The sequence below is a fragment of the Juglans microcarpa x Juglans regia genome, chromosome 3D (assembly GCF_004785595.1).
Source record: "Juglans microcarpa x Juglans regia isolate MS1-56 chromosome 3D, Jm3101_v1.0, whole genome shotgun sequence".
NCBI lineage: Eukaryota > Viridiplantae > Streptophyta > Magnoliopsida > Fagales > Juglandaceae > Juglans > Juglans microcarpa x Juglans regia.
This window is the reverse complement of record NC_054598.1, coordinates 39465172-39486253: the sequence shown is the minus strand read 5'-3', so window position 1 is coordinate 39486253 and position 21082 is coordinate 39465172. Positions and strand designations below refer to the sequence as shown.

General features: G+C 34.0%; 1 protein-coding gene across 1 annotated transcript; it reads right to left on the bottom strand.

Moving 5' to 3' along the window:
* Nucleotides 1-10452: 10452 nt before the first annotated feature.
* On the bottom strand, nt 10453-16088 carry LOC121256316 (DUF21 domain-containing protein At5g52790). The gene is made up of 13 exons (XM_041157078.1): nt 15631-16088; nt 15453-15529; nt 15260-15343; nt 14921-15034; nt 14690-14776; nt 14443-14582; nt 14257-14344; nt 14027-14100; nt 13606-13781; nt 13156-13439; nt 11172-11218; nt 10723-11014; nt 10453-10607 (listed from the first exon to the last, which is right to left on the bottom strand). The coding sequence occupies exons 1-13, from the start codon at nt 15809-15811 to the stop codon at nt 10557-10559; spliced, it is 1695 nt and encodes a 564-aa protein (XP_041013012.1). The 5' UTR covers nt 15812-16088; the 3' UTR covers nt 10453-10556.
* Nucleotides 16089-21082: the final 4994 nt, after the last annotated feature.

Here is a 21082-nt window from a genome sequence, read left to right as displayed (position 1 = left end):
AAAAGAAGTCGGTCTCAGTACTGAATTTATGTCCGAAAGGAGGTTGATGTTCAAGAAATAGGGAGAGGTCTAATGTACAGTAGACGATGGTGAGTTGTTTGAAGTTTTATTGGTGTTGCTTGGAATCTTTACATATTTTAGTACTCTCGAGTTGTTTTGCATCAATGGAAGATTGTATTTACTACTATTGTAGTCGAATTAAAGCTCTGTTTTGCATTTACTACTATTGTAGTCGAATTAAAGCTCTGTTTTGCATCAATGGAAGATTGTATTTACTACTATTGTGGTCGAATTAAAGCTCTGTTTTACGTCAATGGAGGGTCGACAGCTTTTGCAGATTGATGAGTGAATGATCAGATCCGAATTGAAGTAGTTAATTAGTATTCAAATACTTATAATTCGCCAAGAAAAGAATGAATTCTATCATCAAGTTGAACAACCACTAGTTTTGAATCATTCCCCTTACCATTTTGTGCAAACATGGAGAAGTTTGGAGTATTTTTCAAAGTTGTAAAAACTTCAAGATATTGCATACAGGATATTGCAGCAAACACCTGTAGTGTGTAGACCACAGTAATTTTCTGAGAGCTCCCTGGTTTCCTGTTTCATTCATCATGCCTTAATTCGGTGGAGACATGAAGTTTAAATAAATATAAACTTCATGTGCACATCACTTCCACCCACCTGTCGTGCTAGGAATCACTTGATGTCTCTTTCAACCAATTTAAAAAAACTCAGGTGTTTAAGATACTGATTCAGCCTTACCAAGCAAGAATTTTATATATATTATACTACCAACTCGATCCAAATTAATATTAATTAAAGCAGAAAAAGGAAAACAGTCTAAAATGTCTGTTTTTGGCATAAACGTTTTTTTCTTCTAAATTGATTTTTACATCTGTATAAATTATAAGTATCTATTAAATAAGTGATAAATATATATATATATATATATATTTTAGAATTTTAACTTAAAAATTATCATATTAAATATATATATATATTTTCCAGATGTTTAAGAGATACACATTAATTTTTTAAATGAATTGCAATAAGCTAATGATCTACTTTAGAAGAAAAGTATACATCATGTAGAAAACTTGTGCATCAGCGTTGAAGATAAAATGAACTTGGTCTCCCTTTGAGGTGAGTTGATGGGTCATTTGCAAGTTGCAACGCATTACCCCTATAAAATATGATTATCATTTCGTCTCTGGTGACTGTTGAGTCATATCTATGTGACCACGAAACATATAACGAGTAAGACAATGTATAATGTGACTGGCTGATTCCATCTTATCCCTTCTTTTTTTTTTTTTTTTTTTTTTTTTTTTTTTTTTTTTAATGAAGGAAACAAACTCGTTTCATTAATGAACTGAAGTTACAAATGTGACTTATATATAGAAAATCTAGACTATAAGTCAAACTATGCATTAGCTCTAGGGTTTCCCCACACATAAATTCTTTTGTGACGGACATTGTCTTAACTTCTAAAAACTCTCTCCTAACAGAAAAAGCGCTATGTAAAAACAGAACTTCACGACCCACTCTGTCCTCTCAAGGAAGAAGAGTACGGGACACTGCTATAGATATTAAATCTAATAGCCTATTTCTATTATATTACTAACTAAAATAACAAAAAAAATTACAAATAAAAACACATAACTAACTACAAAGCCACAAGTACTGGCGTGAACCCGGACGTCACGCCTACCGCAAGTATCGGCAAATCGAGCACCTAGCTCACGCACGGACACACAACCTCCATTGCACAGGCAGCACTTTCGCACGAGCACTGGCCGTACGACCACCGGCCATAACTTCGTCCTCCTCTCTCAAACAACTTTTGTCTTAGATTGCGTCCGATTCAAATGCTCAACACCTCACTCAAGTCAAAATGAACAAACTAAATAACAAAAATAAAAACTGAACAACAAAACGAATGAACGGTATATATAGATTCGGCAATGATCCGTGCAGTTCACTGGTCGTACTTGACTGACTTTATTTATTATCAAGTAGGAAAACAAAGGGGAAAAAAAAAAAAAAAAAAAAAAGAGAGGCCGGGGGCAAATCAGCGTGGAAATTTAGAAAAAGAAAGAAAAACAAACGTCATTCTAACAACTCAAGAGGGAATATGAATGGAGTTTATAACTAGGCCGTCCAACTTCTAATCATCCTTAGAGTAGCCCATCCAAAGTTACTTAATAATTTTATAACAAGTAATGCGTTTGCACATCAAACTAACAACTAGCAAAACTCTCTGTACACGCTGATTTTGCCCGAGTTCTCCAGACTTAGGACGGCTTAGTTGTGATACTTTAGTCGTGAAGAGATTTTATGAAAGTAAATATATAAATTAACATGATTTAATATGATTTATTAGATTATAAAATTATTTTTATTATAAAATATATTTAATATATTATATAAAATTATATTAGTTTATGAATTTATTTTTATAATTTTTTTTAATAATTACAGTATTTTTTAATCTGGAGAAATTAACATATGCATGATGACAAGCTGTCAGTCTTTGAGGTCTTGATCAGATGCAGTCAATGAGTTAGAAGTGTTGCCGTGCTATAACTGGACTTGTAAATCCATGTGCGTCAACTTGGATGGAAGTTGACAACCATTATCCACTGTTTTCGGTCAATGTACGCAAACACTTTGGTGTAGTTGATTTCAATAATTGGACTGGACATATAATATTAAAAAATTTTAATTATAAATAATTTTGTGTATTAATATGTATACATATTTAATATAATTAGTTAGAAAATAAATTTTATTAAAAAAATATTAATTTAAATTTAAAATATAAAGATAATAACATTAATATGTACATTAATACAAAAATTTACTTGTTCATAATAAAATTTTATAATATTATAGGGTGGAATGTATGACATATATGTTTATGATCAGTACGTACAACCTCCTTCATTAAATAAAAAGCTAATTGAGAAAAGTTGATCGACTTGAGTGCCAGCTTTTATACAAGTGTCTTGCATATATATATATATACACGTAGCTTTCGCTTCTATTTTAATGGAGAAGTTGATTTTTCTTTTCGGATGTTATTAAAAAGGAGCATATAGTACTAGTAGACTGTTTGCCCAGTCTCTCTCTTTCTCTTTCTCTTTCTCTCTCTCTCTATATATAATATTTCACTTCCATCTCACATCAAGTGCTCTGTTTAAGAATCTTTACCACACTTGAATTATCGTGTATCTGCATAAAGAATATATATATGCATATGTCAGAAAGAGAAAGAATGTTAATGATGTTGAGAATTAGGAAATTAATATTTTTCGCCATATATTTGATGCTATTTATTCAAATGATAGTTTATTTTAAAGTAGTTTTCCACCTTGCTTTGAAAAATGAAAAAAAGTGATAAAATGTCTCTATCACCAAATCTCTTTAATCGATTTGATGATATATATATATACATGGTCACCAGGACCAAGCTGCATGCAAGCGTACCCCGCCTGCCACAAAATAAAAATCAATCATTCCGATTTTGACGCGCTTTTAGGGTCCCTTTGAAAGTTGAGGACAGCCAGCCAGTCTTTAGGTCTCTCGCTTGGGGTCAATGCAATTAGGTTGAGTTTAGGTTGTGAGTTAATCTCATATATTCTATAAATATTAATGAAAGTATAATAAAAAAATATTAAATAATAGTAAAAAATAATAATAAAATAATAAATAGTAACGTTACTCAACCTAACCTTTAATTTGTATGACTAAATTTTTGAATTCCATTTTCATTGAAATATTGGAATGAAATATTTCTCCTCCCAACCATGTAAAGGGCTCCAACAAGCATGCTTTTCTTTTACATACTTTAAGTTCTTGCATAGGTAGTGGTTTTGTCATTATATTTAACCCATTTTCATCGGTATGAATTTACTCAATCTTTAAAACTTCATCTCCAATGCATCACAAATCAATGATATCTCACATCAATATGTTTAGGTCTTAAATAAGAAGTTAAGTTCTTACTAAGACGGATAGTACTCAAATGTCATAGCAGAGAATATACTTCTTTTGTTTCTTATACAATTCTTCTAAGAACCTCTTCATCCATAAAGACTCCTTGCTAGCTTCAGTGATGGCAATATATTGAGCCTCTGTGGTAGACAAAGCAACATATTTCTGTAGTCTGGATTGTCATGACATAGCTCCCCTTGAATATGTAATCAAGTAGTCTAAAGTAGACTTTCTGGAATCAATGTCATTAGTCATATCTGCATCTATAAAATTAGGGCAGAGCAAAATTTCAGAAATTCTGATTCCGACCGACATCCGCTACGATTCTGACTACGACGGAGTTGGAGTGGTCGGATTTCGGAGTCGGAGTCGAAGTTCGGAGTAGCTCCAAACCTCGTGTCGGAGTTGGAGTTCGGAGCTCCGAATTCCAACTCTGAATTTTTTTTAACAAAACCCAGATGTAAAATGACGTCGTTTTACATCTGGGGTTTTGTCAAAAAAATATAAACGACGCCGTCCCACTTAATGTGGGATGGCGTCGTTTTATGGAACGGAGGGGGCCAAAACGCAGAAGCCCTCCTTCTTTCTTCCTTCTCAATTCTCACTTCTCAGTTCTCTCTCGTGACCTCGTCTGTTGCGTCCGCGACTCTGCGATTTGCTGCAGTGCTGCGTCTCACGTCGCTCTTGCGTCTCGCGTCTCGGTTGCCGCCGTTCGTCGTTACTCCTCTGTGCGACTTCAAGCCGAGCTTCAGCCTACAGTGAGAGTGACGGGTTTTGAACTTCTGAGCCCTAGAATTAAATTTAGTAGTTTAATTAATTAATTTTATGTAAACGTCTCTTACTCTCTCGTGAATTGGTATTTTATTGTGATTCCTATGAATTGATTTTGTAAATTTGTAGTAAGGAAATGTGTTTAATGAAATGTATGATGAGTTTGTAATTTTTTTGTATGCATGCATAATGTTTGATAAAATGTGTAAGAGATCTTCTCAACACGTGAACACTGTGTTTTTTTTTTTTTTACAAGTATCAATATGTGCATATTGATATTTGGGATGAATCTTAGACTTGCAAACGAAGGGAAAAAAAGAAAAGGGAAATCAAAAGAAAAAGAAGAGGTTTAGGAATATATTATAGAGACATACGTATTATGGAAATAGAAAGGAGAGGCAATACATCCATTAATTCGACTTTTTAGAGACAAAAGCAAACTAATCCCCCCCCCCAAAAAAAAAAATTAACTGCCAAAATCTGAATCCCATCAATTTGTAGTGCACCCAAGGGTTAAAGTCAGTTAAAAATTTGTGTAATTTTGACTCATGAGTCATGAGCACTTTTAATGCTAAATTTCAGGCAGACATAAAACAAATTAAAGATATAATCAAAATTCAGTAACAAAATCAGAAGGAATATTTAAAGTATTGAAAACTCTTGAATAAACCAAATATGTGTAGATGGTTCACTTATAAAAAAATATATATGTTGCTGATTTCCGAGCGGAGGTTGGAAATTTCATTCGGAGTCAGAGCTCCAACCACCGTTCGGAGTTCCGATCGGATGTCGGAGCTCCGACCATCGTTCAGAGTTCCGATTGGATGTCGGAGCTCCGACCTCCGATCGGAGTCGGACTCTGACTCCAGTTCGGAGTCGGAGTTGGAGGGGCAATTTGACTCCGACTTTTGTCGGAGTCTGAGGTCGGAAACAACAACTTCAACTTCGTCAGAGTTGGAGCCCACCCCTATATAAAATCATCAAGCATATGCTTACTATTTCCAAAGTACAAACAAACCCTAGAAGTACCTCTGATACTTGGAAATCCATTTCACAAACGCCCAATATTCTTTGTCAGGATTAGAGAGAAATCGACTAATAACTCCAATAACATGAGTGATATCAGGTATCGTAATATTCTTCTTTATGTTCTTCACCTTTTTCTTCCAACTGTTCACTTTTAAACTTTCTACACTCTTTTTTTCATATGTCCAAGCTTACCGTAGTGAGACTTTTTATCCTTTTTATTGAAGTGGACATTCCTCTTGACTTGTCATCATCATGAGGTTTTTTACTTTTACTCCTCCATCTTTTTTCTGAAACAAGTGCCTTTGAATGAGAAGAAATACTATGTCCTTTCCTTATGCCTTTTCATTGAACATGCTATAGTCATCACATCATTGGTAGCTGAATTATTGAGAGACAATCAAAGTTTCCCAACTGTCTGGCAATGAACTCAACAAAAGTGAACCTTGAACCTTATCGTTTAAGACAAACTTCATGGTAGACATCTCATCCAACAATTCTTGAAAATTATTCAGATGTTTTGCAAAACTTTGTCCATATTTATACTTAAAATTAACAAGCCTTCTTATCATAAAGGCTTTGTTTTGTGCAGTTTTTTGCTCATAAAGACTTTCTAATTTTATCCAAAGATTGTAAACACCTACTTCTTAGGTTACATGATGGAAGCCACTTGATCAATCCATTGTCTAATATGACTGACAACTTTCCCGTTCAATTTCTTCCATTCATCATTAGTTTTCTTTTTTGATTTAACACCAGCAAAATCAATAGGCTCAAATAACTTTATGTAATAAAGATCATTCTCTATTCTTGTCTGCCAAATTGAGTTTGAAGAAGTGAGTTTAATCATGCTAGCAGATGATTCTTGCATTTAATCCACACAGATAATTAAACAAAACAATCAACCTAGCTCTAGTACAACATTGTTAGGGTGAACACCAAAACCATAGCAGAATATTTTCTACTCTTCTTTGTGCAAATTAAATTGGCACTATAGTAAAAAAACTTACAAATAGAATAAAGAAAATCAAGCAACCTATAAGCAAGACACCAAGATTTTTACGTAAAAAACCCTCCAAAGTGAAAGAGAAAATTAGGGGACCTAGCCCAATTAAAACTTCTACCATCAATAATAATGGGGTTACAAATTGTTTTCTCTAGAGCAATCTCTAAAGGCTACTAGTATACATCATGAATATTTATATTTTTGATTCAACACATAATCATCATCATACAAATTGTTTTTTCTAGAGCAATCTCTAGAGGCTACTAGTACATCATGAATATCTATATTCTTGATTCATCAAATAATCATCATCATACAAGTGGATATCAACTAGGGCGACAAGAAAGATGTTACCAAGTTGGTATGCTTTTGACAACAATAAGAATTGGCATGTCCGATCTAATCTATAGGGGTAATCGGTCAGGTCTGGTTCAACAAAAAGGGTGGACCGAAATTTTCGATCTATGGCCTCCTCCAGACCTGACCAATTACACCCCTACTAAATCCTTAATAAATATATACTTAGAGTACTTCCAGATTATATGTCGCCTACTAATTTATGAAAAAATGAGTGAGATGATCATTTGCCTTAATTTGCTTGTTGCCCAATACGTAGTGAATCTGCTGTCTAATTCCTTTAACATTTTAGAGATAACAATGGTTGACGTAGAAATCACATACGAAAGTTTTTGCCATCGATGAGTTTTCATTGATTAAAAAATGAAGTGAGAGAGAGAGAGAGAGAGAGTTCTTAGTACAAGGTTTCAATTTGAGAGTTTTTGATAACGGGTTGAAGAAATTATGGAAAAGAAGAAAAAGGGAGAGAGAGAGAGAGAGAGAGAGAGAGAGAGAGAGAGAGAGAGAGAGAGAAAATGAGAGAGAGGGTCCGTGTGTGGAGTAGGTGATGGGAGAAATTATGAAAAAGAAGAAAAGGGAGAGAGAGGGAGAGAAAAGTGGGGAGTTACCATTGCAGTTTTTTTTTTCAACAATATGCGTCGGGGTATTACATTCATGTTCTTGGTTATTTGATTGAAGATGTTCTAAATTATGAGATGTGCTTGTTGGGTTTGTGGAGTTTAGTTTATTCTTATGGCGGCCCGATTTAATGACCTGACTCGAAAATGATTCATTATGTTTTTTTGGCGGGTTTTCGGCCTAACTCTCGTGAGGATCTGGAAAAATATTTTGACCATGTATGTGACTTGAGAATTGCCAGATTGGAAGTTCGCTCGACATACGTGTGAAAGGTTACTCAAGCAAAGTTCAGGCAAAGAGTTTTCTCGAGATTCGCTTGACACCTCGCTTGAACGAATAATGCGATAATTGAAGAATTACGGCTTCCATTGTGTAACCTATGTATATGTTTATTATGAACAGTATGACCGTCTGAAATAATATATTTCTCTCCAAAATATATTTTTTCATTCTTCAAGATAATAAAATTCTCGCAACTCCTTAGATGTAGGCACGTTGTCGAAATATTTTGTATCATGTCATTGATGTCTTGTTTTTACTTTACTTTCTTGCATCGTTTTTCACAACAGTGTCCAAAGTACATATGCACCACTCTCCCATAATTACTGGCATGGATGGTTTTCATAAAATAATAATTTATAAAAATTCCTAATAGATAAGTCTTACATAAATTTTTTGTAAAATATGGAGTCTACCATAAAAAATAAAAAAAACTTATTATTTTTCAATAAGACGCACTTTAATTTTTACAAAGGCCTATACAATATTTATGTTTTTGAAACTTGTATCAAAATAACATCGTTGGATGTGGTCTTATTAAACAAAATAAAAACAATTCTCTTGATTGATTTGACCTTGGTTATATATAGCAATATTTCAATTATCTTTTGAAGGAAAATTATAGAAAGTGATAAAGTTAATACTCTTATTTATCTATTTTAGTTAGTTATTTTAAAGTGTTTAATCTCCACCTTTAAATCTAGGTTAAGAATTTTAGATTATGAAGAGCGTAGATTACAAAAGGAAACCTAAATGAACCCCTCATTTTTCCTTCTTCCCTCTCTCTCCTCTCCCTTCCAGCTGCACCCGCTTCCTCTGCGATTTCCCTCTCATCTTCCCCACGTCACCGTTGCATCCTAGACCACAGCCACCGCTCGCCACCACGGCATCATCAGCTCCTTATCGTCGGCTAGATCTCCTCCCCCAGATCCCAACGCAAACCCCTCTCTCTATCCCTGCACTCTTTCTCTCGTGGCTTTTCCACGTCACCGTCGTATCCTAGACCATAGCCGCCGCTTGTCGTCGACGACATCATCAGCTCCTCCTAGCCGGCCAAATCTCCTCCCCCAGATCCTGCAGCCCCCTCTCTCTCGTGGGTCTCCACCGTGCACTGCGCCACGAGTCCCCATCTACAAAGCCCCTCCACCGTCGCATGCATCACCCCTCTCACGAACCCGTGATAGATTTAGCCCAAGAAATAGCTCACCTTTTGTTTTTTTCATCTAAAAAAAAAATCTATTTGAAAACTTTCGAATGGTTCTATTTAATTTCATTCTTAAAAATAATTTTTTGAGATGAAAATCTAAAAATCATTTGAGACAATCTTTTTGAAACAAAATAGAGACGGAATTTTTTCATCTCCAAAAATCTTTTGGAACAAAATTTGGATTTTTTGGGACAAAATGATGAAGAAATTCATGAGCTTAACTCATCTCATAAAATCGGTTGTATAAGAGAGGATTGCACATTCCTTATAAATATGCCTAAGATCTTGTCCACAGATAGTGCGAGATTATTTCTTAACACTCTCCCTCACTTGCAGACCAGTATTTTTTTTCTGGTCCTTGTCTCCGGATAAGTAGTGCGAGCTCCATTCTTCCGGTAGTAGGCTCTGATACCATGTAAAATCACTATTTGTTCCAAAAGGTTAAGCTGATAGGAAGATGTAGATTTTTATTATTTATTTTATATCTTAACACTCTCTCATATGTGAGTTAGACTCTCCCTCAATGAATAATCCAACACGTCGAATATTTAATTAAATGGGGTAGAGTGTAGAGTTGGTGTTCGAACTCAAGATCTTTGCTCTGATACCATGTAGAAATTTATGGGCCTAACTCATCTCATAAAATCGGTTCTATAAGAGAGAATTGTACATTCCTTATAAACATGCCTTAAGATATTGTCTATAGACAATGAAAAAATTATTACTTAACAAATGATTGGTTCCAAAAAATCCAACGATCACTTGTAGTGGTAACAGCTAGAATTCTCGAATGATCCCTTGCTGTAAAAGTTGATTTTGGGATATCTCTTCGCATCAAGGACATGCGGGGAGCTATTAACCCATATTGCTAGCTAGCTATATATTATTATATATAATGACTTATATATTTGAATACCTAATTCTTATTTATTTCTTGAAGCTCTTAACACCAGATTACGAGTGATCAAATCGTAGAAATTCAGTCTGGCAGTCACCAACAATGCATAACGCACCAGTACGTACTAATAATTATGAACAATGTTGTTGGTTTAACCATTCCAATCATATATGCAAGGGTACGCACGTACGTATAAGAAGGGTACGTAATGTAATAACTAATTCGTTTAAACGATTATTGGATATAAATCACGTTTTATTCTGGACTAATTGAGAAAGTCTAGTACTTGTTTCAAATTCATGGTTATTCAAAGTGCTTTTATCAATTAACAAAGATTAGCGTAACAGACATGCATGCATATCGATCGATCGACGCTTAATTTCGAACTGATCTAATTAAGGAGCATCATCAGGCTGCCTCAGCTTCTCATACAGCATCCTCGAAACCTTTCGATTCAAGAGCTAAATGTCAGTCATGTTCAGTTGATATATAGCTAGAAACGATTTCGCCCAAATTAAAAAAAGAAAAACATATTAATGCTGAATATTTAGACGTACGTACCTTGTGCAAGGATGGTGAGTAGCGAGCACCACCTGCATAAATTGGTTGATAATTTGGCATGCATTTTTCAGGGGAAGGAGATAGAGTTGGTTTAATAGATGTTGGAGATTGACGAAGATATGCGGAAATTGGTGAATGCAGTATCGGAGAATGGTTATATGAAGATAGTGGGGTATTACGATACGAAGAAAGTACTGGGGATGCCATGGAAGTTTGCCTTTGAAAATGAGAAGCCGATGCTGCTGCAGGATCAGATGATATTGACCCTGATGATGGTGTCATATTTTTAAACCTGTTGCAGTGATCATAGACGACACAGCTAGCATAGTCATGATTAATACATGATATAAACAACATTAAAGATTATTCGATATAAGTCAAGTGATCATAACTAAGCCAAAATTATATGAATAATTATATATGTAGTAAATGAAAGCAGTACTGATTACTTGTGATCTTCAACATACTCATGATCGGTCTCATCCAGAATTTCCTCCTGCACAAGTAGAAACTAAAAAGCATCAAGCATAATTAATGATCGGATGCATGCATACATTAATTAATTGTAATATGCACTTAATTCAAACCATCAAAAGTAAGAACTGTTGGACGATATCTATATATATATATATATATATATATATATATATATAGATATTATAAGCAGTTGTCTTATCCATACCTACATATCATGCTATGAGTTATTTTAAAATCCTGTTAGTTTTTGTAAGGATTTGGAAAAGATGATGGCAACATTCTGGTGGGGGTAGAAAAATAATATGACAAAAATTCCATTGGATGAGTTGAGATCGTATGTGTCAATCTAAGTTCAAAGGAGGGATAAGATTCAAAGACTTAAATGTCTTTAATATGATTTTATTGGCTAAGCAAGGGTGGAGGATACTGCAAAATGAAGAGACCCTTCTACACATAATTTTTAAGGCAAGATATTTTCCAAAAGGGAGCTTTTTTTTTTTATTCTAAGCTAGGAGCAAATCCCTCATATGCATAGAAAGGGATTTGGGAAGCAAAAAGATGGTAACTAGAGGGTTGCAGATGGAGAGTAGGGACGAGGCAAGGTATTAAAATCTGGAATGATGCATGGATCCCAAGTCATAATCCTTTGGTGTAGGAAATGGATTTAATGCAAGGAAGTCAAGTGGAAGGTGGAGCACATTAGAGCTCTCTTTAATCCAATTGTCGCTGCTGATATTCTGAAAATCATACTGTCAACAAATCAGTACGAGGATAAATGGATATGGACTCAAGAAAAGAACGTCAACTTTAGTGTTCGAAGTGCTTATCGATTCATTCAAGAAGAATGCAAAAGAAGTCAGGGTGAAAGCTTTAGGTATACATATCAGTCTAAACTGTGAAGAATGCTTTGGAAGATGTAAATACCTAGAAAGATGAAGACTTTTGCATGGAGAGCATGTAAAGATATTTTGCCTACACTTAGTAACCTTAAAAAGAAGAAAATTGAGGTGGAGGACAGATGATGCTGTAAGGCAGCACCAGAGAATGTTTTACATGCCTTAGTTTTTGTCTGGCCATCAGGGATCTGTGGAAGACTTATGTGCATCTTATGCAAAATATGAATTCAAAAATGGATTTCTTGGCTTTGGTTACGTGTGTAATGGAAAAAGGAACCAATTCAGACTTCTCTATATTCTTTCTTATAACTTGGGGACTATGGTTCAAGAGAAACAAAATGCAGATGGATAAAATCTTAATTGAGCCTAGTCAGGTTATTAATCATAATTTGTCTTTGTAGAAAACACATAAGGATCTCATGAATTCATCAGGCAAGATAGCAAAGAGTATGTGTGTGCTATTGGAAGCCACCTCCAGTGGGTTTTTTCAAGCTAAATGTTGATGGAGCCATGTTTTTTGACTTGAGAAAAGGTGGTGTGGGTGTTGTCCTTAGAGATGACAAAGGAAAGTTGGTGATGGCTGCTAGTAAGATGGAAAATGAGATAGAGGATCCTGGTACTATTGAATTGCTAGCTTTACTGCTGGGGTTACAACTTTGTGTCCATTTGGGTTTCTCCAAAATTGTTATTGAAAGTGATTATTTGTTGATGGTCAAAGAAATGAAAGAAGATCAAGATTCCTTTTCAGCAGGTGGTAATCTTATCAAGGAAGCAAAGAGCTTGTTGCATCATTTTCATGAGGTTAAGATTCAACATGTACATCCCATGGGGAATGAGGTGGCTCGTAGACTAGCCCGTTATGCTTGGAATTTCGATGATATTGACATGTGGTGGGACGATGTTCCTATGTTTGTTGCTCAATCTCTTTGGATTGAACAAAATAGCTTGTATTGAATGCTTTATGATTGAATGTTTGGTTATAATATATATATATATATATATATATACACACATATATATATTATAAGCAGAATGTCTATTACTTAATTAATACATGAACCTGTAACAGCTCCTCCATGACATCCTCCAGCGTTATGATACCGATGACCTCCTCATCTAAATTAGGAAGCTGAGATTCCCAATCCTCATAATTTAAAATGTTCCCATCTCCTTGTTCCCATATTTTCTTTGATTGTGGGCTTTGTTTAATCCCGAGCTTGGAATTGGCATGATCTAATGTGGGAATTTGAATTGCAGTAGTACTGATGTGATGATCAGTACTCCAGTTTGTGTTTACAGAGATATTAAGTCGACGCGCATTCTGACCCAACTGGTGATCATGATCTGTTCTTGAAAACAAGCAATAATTAATTAGCTCCAGTCCATTATATTCTTAATTAATTCCCACGACACACACATATAGATATATATATATACGCCTAGCTAGCTCGATCAGAGGAATGATGCATGTTTATAGTTATTTAAGGAGAAAAACGTCGATTGATCTCACCTTTTGTCACTGCATGTGTGTGCTTTATATTGAAATTGATGATGCTAGGTTTGGCTTCTTTTTCTGGAGTACTCTCCGGCCTATCTCCTTTCTTACCCTTTATGACAATAGCCATGTGACTGTGACCCTTCTGAAACTCATTCAGTAAATCGTAGAGAGGTAAACACTGATTTATCCTGTCACCATTTCGAAATTTAATCACAATATAATAATTTTATGCCAATATCAGATCATTGCATGACATACACAATATTGTCACAAACAAGTCTCAGAAGAATTATATATAAAGCTGATTCATAGCATGCATTAAAAATGTACAGTACTCATCACCAATATTGCTAGCTGCTGAGTTGATGCATGATATATGTCTTTTTAGTCCAAAAACTTTTGAAACGGAAATTCAAAGAGAGAAGCTACAAACCTAGGAATTTTCCTGATAATAAGATCTCGGATGGGGATTTCATCTTCTGGACGGAACTTGATCAGATCTTTTACCTAAAACAGAGGCAGAGGCAGAAGAATATATAGATTCTAGTTACATAACACATTAAATATATATATATATATATATATATATATATATATATACACTAAACGTACATACATCATGCATACATGCGAGTAATATTAGATATAATAGTTGGTGCTCACCAAAATAAGGCCAACGATATTTGTGGGGCTTCCAGAGTAGATGGGCACACGACTATGTCCTTTGCTCAATATTAGTCCCATTGTTTGCCTAGCTAGGTAAATAATATATCGACTTAAGTTGGAAATTGATATATAATAATTACAATATATATGGATAGGAATTAAGAAATTAAAGGGCATATATACTCATCAAGTTTCGAATCTCTGTCAAGCGAAAATATTTCAGAGATGGGCTTCATAGCATCTTTGGCACTTTTCTGTGTCATATCCAAAGCTCCAGTGATTATGGTAGTTTCATCATATGTTAACTCACCACCTTTTCCTGCCTAAAATTAATATAATAAATGAGCTTTGCATCACAGCTTTCACGCTTCATGAAATGAAATTTGCAAGTGAAAGGAATCAATTGCATGCATGGATATCATAAACTAACCAGAATTCCATGCATGTTAACCAATGTTTTAAGCTCTGCCCGACGTAGAAGTTCAGAATTTCCTTTACCAAGTAGCCAATCCAACAGCTGCATCCCACATGAGTACGAAGCCTTTAATTAGGTATTCTAGCTAATTTAATTTCTAAACAAACAATCCCTTTGATTTTGGGAATCTATTGCTTGCATCTATTTAATTATAATCTTCATTAATTCATAAAGATGCAAAATTACCTTACTAATGGGGTAAGATAATGGATAGAAGACCAAGACAAGCAACCGAACTAGGAAAGAGAGTTTTGCACCAACACTTAGTCCATACCTTGAACACACCGCTTGTGGAATAATCTGGGAAAATAAAACAGTTATAATATATAAACTTATATATAGTATATGAATTTAGTGATCATCATGATTTAGTTCATATTCTAGAAGCATAAACAGCCAATCCAAATTCCAAAAGATCAGAGATGGTATTAATCTATCAAAAGGATGGGAGGTAGGAACAGATAAATAAATCATCTTCATAACACATTCATATGGATATCCGTCTATATATATGATCGAATTTACCTCGCCGAATGCAAGTATAAGTGTGACTGATATCAGTATAGCAGCCCAAGCTGGAAGAAGTGCATCGATGAAAATGGGAAGGGCCTTGTTCAACATGTACGTACGTAGTTCAAATTAGTAGGTTTAGATATATAATAGGAAATCGATCAAGCAAACTATATGACAAGTATATATATCTTAATTAGCTATATACCTCCATTGCCATGGCATTGCTTATGAGTAGAGTACAGAGGAGTAAGTGATGGTTCTTCACGATTGGGAGAATTTTCTCTGCTACCAACAAGGTATAGACCATCAAGATTGCATGCTTATTCCGAAAACGAACCATAAATAGAGTAATAAATTAGTGAAAAAGGAAGGTAATTAATGACCTGCATTCTTCCTATCTTGGGGCTGACCAGCCTTGGCAAGGACCTCAAGATCAACCAGGCTAAGCGACATGAGTCCTAGGGTGAGGCCTGACATGAGTCCGGCAAATGAAACAAGAACCACGCATATGATTAGATACACCCAGAACATTGGCTCGCAACATGGAACATCATTTGCTGCCATTTCTTTTCTTTTTTGTTTTAGATAAACAAAAGCACTAACTTTAACAGAGAAAGCTAGCTCGCTAGTTTCAATGAAGACACGGTTAAAGAGATCAGTCGGGTCTGGGTAAAGAGCAGGAGTTGTATGTTTGGATATAAATAGAGGGAAAAAGGGGGAATTAAACCGACCACGGCGTCACACCAGATGAACCCAAACAAAATTGCCACGTTTTCTGTGTCCGTAGCGAAGACCAGTATACGCGCGCTAGCATGCTTGAGCAAAAGGAGATCTAGACCAAATTTAGCAACTTAATCATGTTACCTGTAAGATGACATTGAAATACATACATATATATGTATATATATATCAAAGCTGCAAATAACTCAGCGTTTTATTAATGGCTAAAACTTGTTCAGCTTTTTTGTACGGAGCCTGGCTTTGTTTGTGGTTGGTTTGATGATTCGGTCAGATAAGAATTCGTTGTAATTTTGTAATGGATCGATGCTATTTTGAGATAGCTTCATGCAGCGAGGTACCGACCTTCTTTGTGTTGTGAGACGTGGCAGCTTTGACTTTTCTGGTGAATTATTTGCGTGGAGAATCGAATCGGGATCAGCTGTCAATTGGAAGCTCATGTTCTAGGCCATCTATCCATGACTACGCCCAAAGGACAATTAGTTTGAAGCTGTTTTAGCTAATAATTTTATATATATATTGAATCACTTGTCTAAATTTTCCATTTAATTTAATGATGTTGAGCATTTTCGATCCTTTCGCATTAAATTAATTACACTTTTGTGCCGTTCAACTCATACATTACACAAGGGTTCTAGCTAGCTACTAGATAATTTAGCCCTGATAAAAGACAAATGATCATCGTACGGATTTTAGGACTTGGTCAAGTTAGAAAGAGAGATAGTCATGAGTTCTATAATTAATAGTTATTATAAAGTGTGTGTATATATTATGAACGATGAGATTAAATACTTGGTTAAACTGTTGAAAGTAAAGTTTTGAATATTGTACTGGTTAAGGCACTCGATCGAAATATTTCGGTATTGATATCGTTTCGGAATAATATGTCGATACTGATACCGTTTCGTATACCGTTTCAAAATAATTTATATCTGGATAAATTATATATATATATAAGCATTAACTGTATTCTAAAATAATAACAAAATAAGTCATAAACTCAATATTTCTTATTATAAGTCTTAAGTTTTAAGTTACAACAAATATCATATCAAAAAAATCACTCATCCTCATCAAAAAGATAATAAGGATCAGGATTCAACATATTAATCAGAATATTTTCATCAACTTCACCATCGTCATCAACATTAACATCAACATTATCATCGTCTTCCTCATTTAGTGAGGCTAATGGCTCCTCAATACTAATCCAATCCAAATCTTTTCCATCAAAAAGCTCAAATGTTTTACCCATCCATTCTTCTATCAAGTCAATGTTTTCAACGTTGATTGGATCTATAGGATCTCCTCCATTTTTTATGCACCTGTCAAAATAAAATCAAATATAAGTGAAAATATTATATATTTTTCAACAGTAAAAAACATTAGTATTAAAAAAATTTATCTCTCTTGCAGCTTCAAGTTATAACGAACAAATGCTAAGTTATTCAAACGTTTATGCACTAACCTATTTCTCTTATTCGAATGAATAAAATCAAATGTGCTCTAGTTTCTCTCACATTCAGTTGCACTATAACATTGACTTAGTACTCGAATAACAAACTTTTGAAGCGTTCGAACCTCACAACCAAATTTGGTCTACCATGCAACTATAACAATAATGCAATTATAAATTATAAATTAAATGCAAGTAAAAATAAAGTAAGATCAAATTTAAAGTACTAAGTCACACTATTTAACAAATGATATTGATAAATGATAATACCTGGATTAATCTTATCACGTTGGCGGATTGTTAAAGAATGTCCAAACTCACCTACTGCATTCTTATACAAGTCAAGTTCTGCAATGATCTTGTCTTGATTATGGGATTAAGTTTCATCTTCATAACACAGATGTTGAAGCCTCTCATAATATCATTTTATTTTTAAAGCTGGGGCTATAGTAAATTTCAAGGTTAAGAAAATAACTCACTGCATGTAATGAACTGACTGTGAAATTGCTTATCCCATCTAGAATCAATGATCATGGTGAATGGACTGAATACATTAACTTTGTTATTGCATCTTGCTTTTATGTACTCTTTGGCTCTTTCTATTGTATCATACAAGTATTTTATTATAGGCTTCTCATCCCCGTCAACAAGTTGTAGAACACGACCAAAGGCTCACTAACTTTAACAATTAATTGATATTGAACCAAAAACTCTTTATCTTCTAAAACAATCACAGCTATCTCATTCCCAATGTTGCCTCTAAAATAACTTGATGCAATCTATTTATCACAAGTAAACATTTGTCTGAGTTCTATTTTAAACAAGAGCAAGCATTGGATACTTCAAAATTTTTTCGCAAACCTTGTAATTGTAGAATGATACAAATTATGACCTTTGGTAAAGTTTTTTCTCATCAATGCCAAAATCCAACTATAGTTATAGATGAACTTTGTTTTCTTTTTTGCCTTTTGATAGTATCATAAATAAGGGAAAAATGTATTGGATCAGAAAAATTCTCCAACATCAAGTCTATGCAATGAGCTGCACAAGGGGACAAGTAGAAAGAGCCATACTTTTGCTGTAACTTTTTTCTTGCAGCTTTATAACTTGCATCATTGTCCATTATGAACTACACAATATTCTCAACTTCAATTTCTTGAACAACCTTATCAAAAATATTAAACAATATTTCAGCATCTTTTCTAAGACCAGATGTATCAACAGACTTCAAGAATATTGTACCTTTTAGACAATAAACTAGAAAGTTGATTATTGATTGTTGCTTCTGGTTTGTCCAACCATATGTCATTAGTGAATAACCGGTCTCATGCCAAGCCTTCTTTATTTGTTGCAAATAATCTTGAACCGTATTTACAATCATTTTTAATAAATTTCCTCTTAACTCATTTAAAGAAGGGACCCTGAATTCTGGTCCGATGAAAGTCATGGCATCGATAACTGGTTTATAAAACTTGGATTGAGCCGCATTGAAAGGCAGATTAGCATCATACCACCAGCGTGCTACAACCATATTTGTGCTACAACCATATTTACATTTACAATCATTTCATTCGAACACATATAACTCTTAATTGAAAGTTGGCCCCCAGGAGTTGTTCTTGGATCAAAAAATCTATTCAATCCCCCTACTGACTTTCTAGTTTCAGATTCTTTCAACTTCCTCTTACCTTTTGAAAGCTGAGATTGTCCCTCCATATTATTACTATCATCAATATCATCAAATGTTAAATCTATATCACCTCCAATCTCTAAACTTATTTTTCTTTTCTTCTATTTACTTTTTTTCATTTCATCAAACAACTCATTCATTTGCATTTTACATCTTCAGAAACCTTTTTACATGCTTCTACATTGTCTGGAATCCCAGCTAGACGATATTTCAACTGAGTGATCCCACCACCTCTAATTACTTTATTATAATATAAACATTCAGAAATATTTATTGCCCGTAGCATTGCAAGTGTAAGGGTCCATGCTGGATCTTTTGATTTTACAAGAGCAAGTGTTGAAGTTGAAGTCATACTCATACTACCGGTTGGTTGACAACTAGACATTTTTAACTATTAAAGTATAAAAAATTAACACTTATAAGTAAATAAAAGCTATAAATACAATGTAGAACTTAAAAACAAACAAACACTATAAAAATATAATCTAAAAGATCTTTATGATTAACGAAAAAATCAAATTAATAAAAAAATTACTTAAATCTTTAGTAAAATTGGCTTTATTTAATATTATTGAAAGATATAAAAATATAATATGCCTCGTATTAACAAAAATGATAAGTAAAAATGAAATATAATAAATAATTTTTAATCGTGAGATGATAGGTAATCGATCAAAATGCTTCAGTTTTCATTATAGGAATCTTTCAAATTTTACATAATTGTCTCACTAGATCTTACTCTTGCTCATTGCCCGACAATTCTTTTGTTTTCTTGTATTTTTTTTTTTTAATTTTGTATTTTGTAATATTAAATAATGATATATCTATAATTCTTTTATAATTATTTTACCATGCTAGAAATGCACAAGAGTGTGAGTTAAGAAAGATACATACATGAACATATACTACGATGACACATTTAGGTATTATATATAAGAGAGATATTGGACAGCATGCATGCAGCAAAAGAGACTAGAGAAACGTATAAATGATGGCGTAAAAAGTTAGAAACTCCTCAAATTAACTATTACAAAAACAAAATCATGATTAAAAGAAGGAGTTCAAAAGTTTCAATCATGCATCCATCTTCAATTAACATTCTTTTTCCCTCTGCAAAACATAAATCTGTTTAATTTTCTTGGTGGGTATATTATTTGTAATATACCAAATTATCAATGTTTCCTTGCAATGGAGATTGGACTTTGGAGACACGATTGCGAGATGAGTTGACGGAGACGACGACGTGCGATGAGACGAACGGCTTGAGCTAACAAAGGGGTAATTTTAGAGGTTTGGGGTGTTGCTGCTGGCTGCAGTGAAATCGAATTGGGAAAAAAAAGTAAAAACAAAACCCGAAGTTATAACATTATAGTGTGAAAGTCCGAAATAGCCCCAAGATGTTTACTTAAATTGCGAAAATACCTTCCAAACAGGCTGTAGAATGTGTACCGGGCAAAATACTTGTTTCGGCCGAGAAAGCAAATACCGGCCGGTACACCCAAAATTTGGGTGGTAGGAAACGAATTTATTATCTGTACCGGACCAATGGCCGGTACGGCATATACCGGTCGTACCAACCGGTACGGTACAATATCAAAAATATTGAAAGTTTGCACATTATGTAGAATTTAAGGTAAGAATTATATAGAGTTTCTGAGTTGGTTGAGTTGTAGTTTTATAAGTATTGGTGAAAGAAAAGTGACTTACTTTCTAGATCAGAAGGGGTAGTACTACTAATGTTAATATTTCAAATGTTTAACTTTTTCATTTAATCATTATCTAATCATTATAATTTTTTAAAATTTTCAAACAAAGCGCAAAAAAAAAAAAAAAAAAAAATCAACTTTTTTAAATTGAAAAACAAAATTATATTCTAAAAATATTTTAACTTTATAATATTTTGATTCAAATTTTTTCTTTCATTTTTCAAAATCTAATAAAACATTTGACA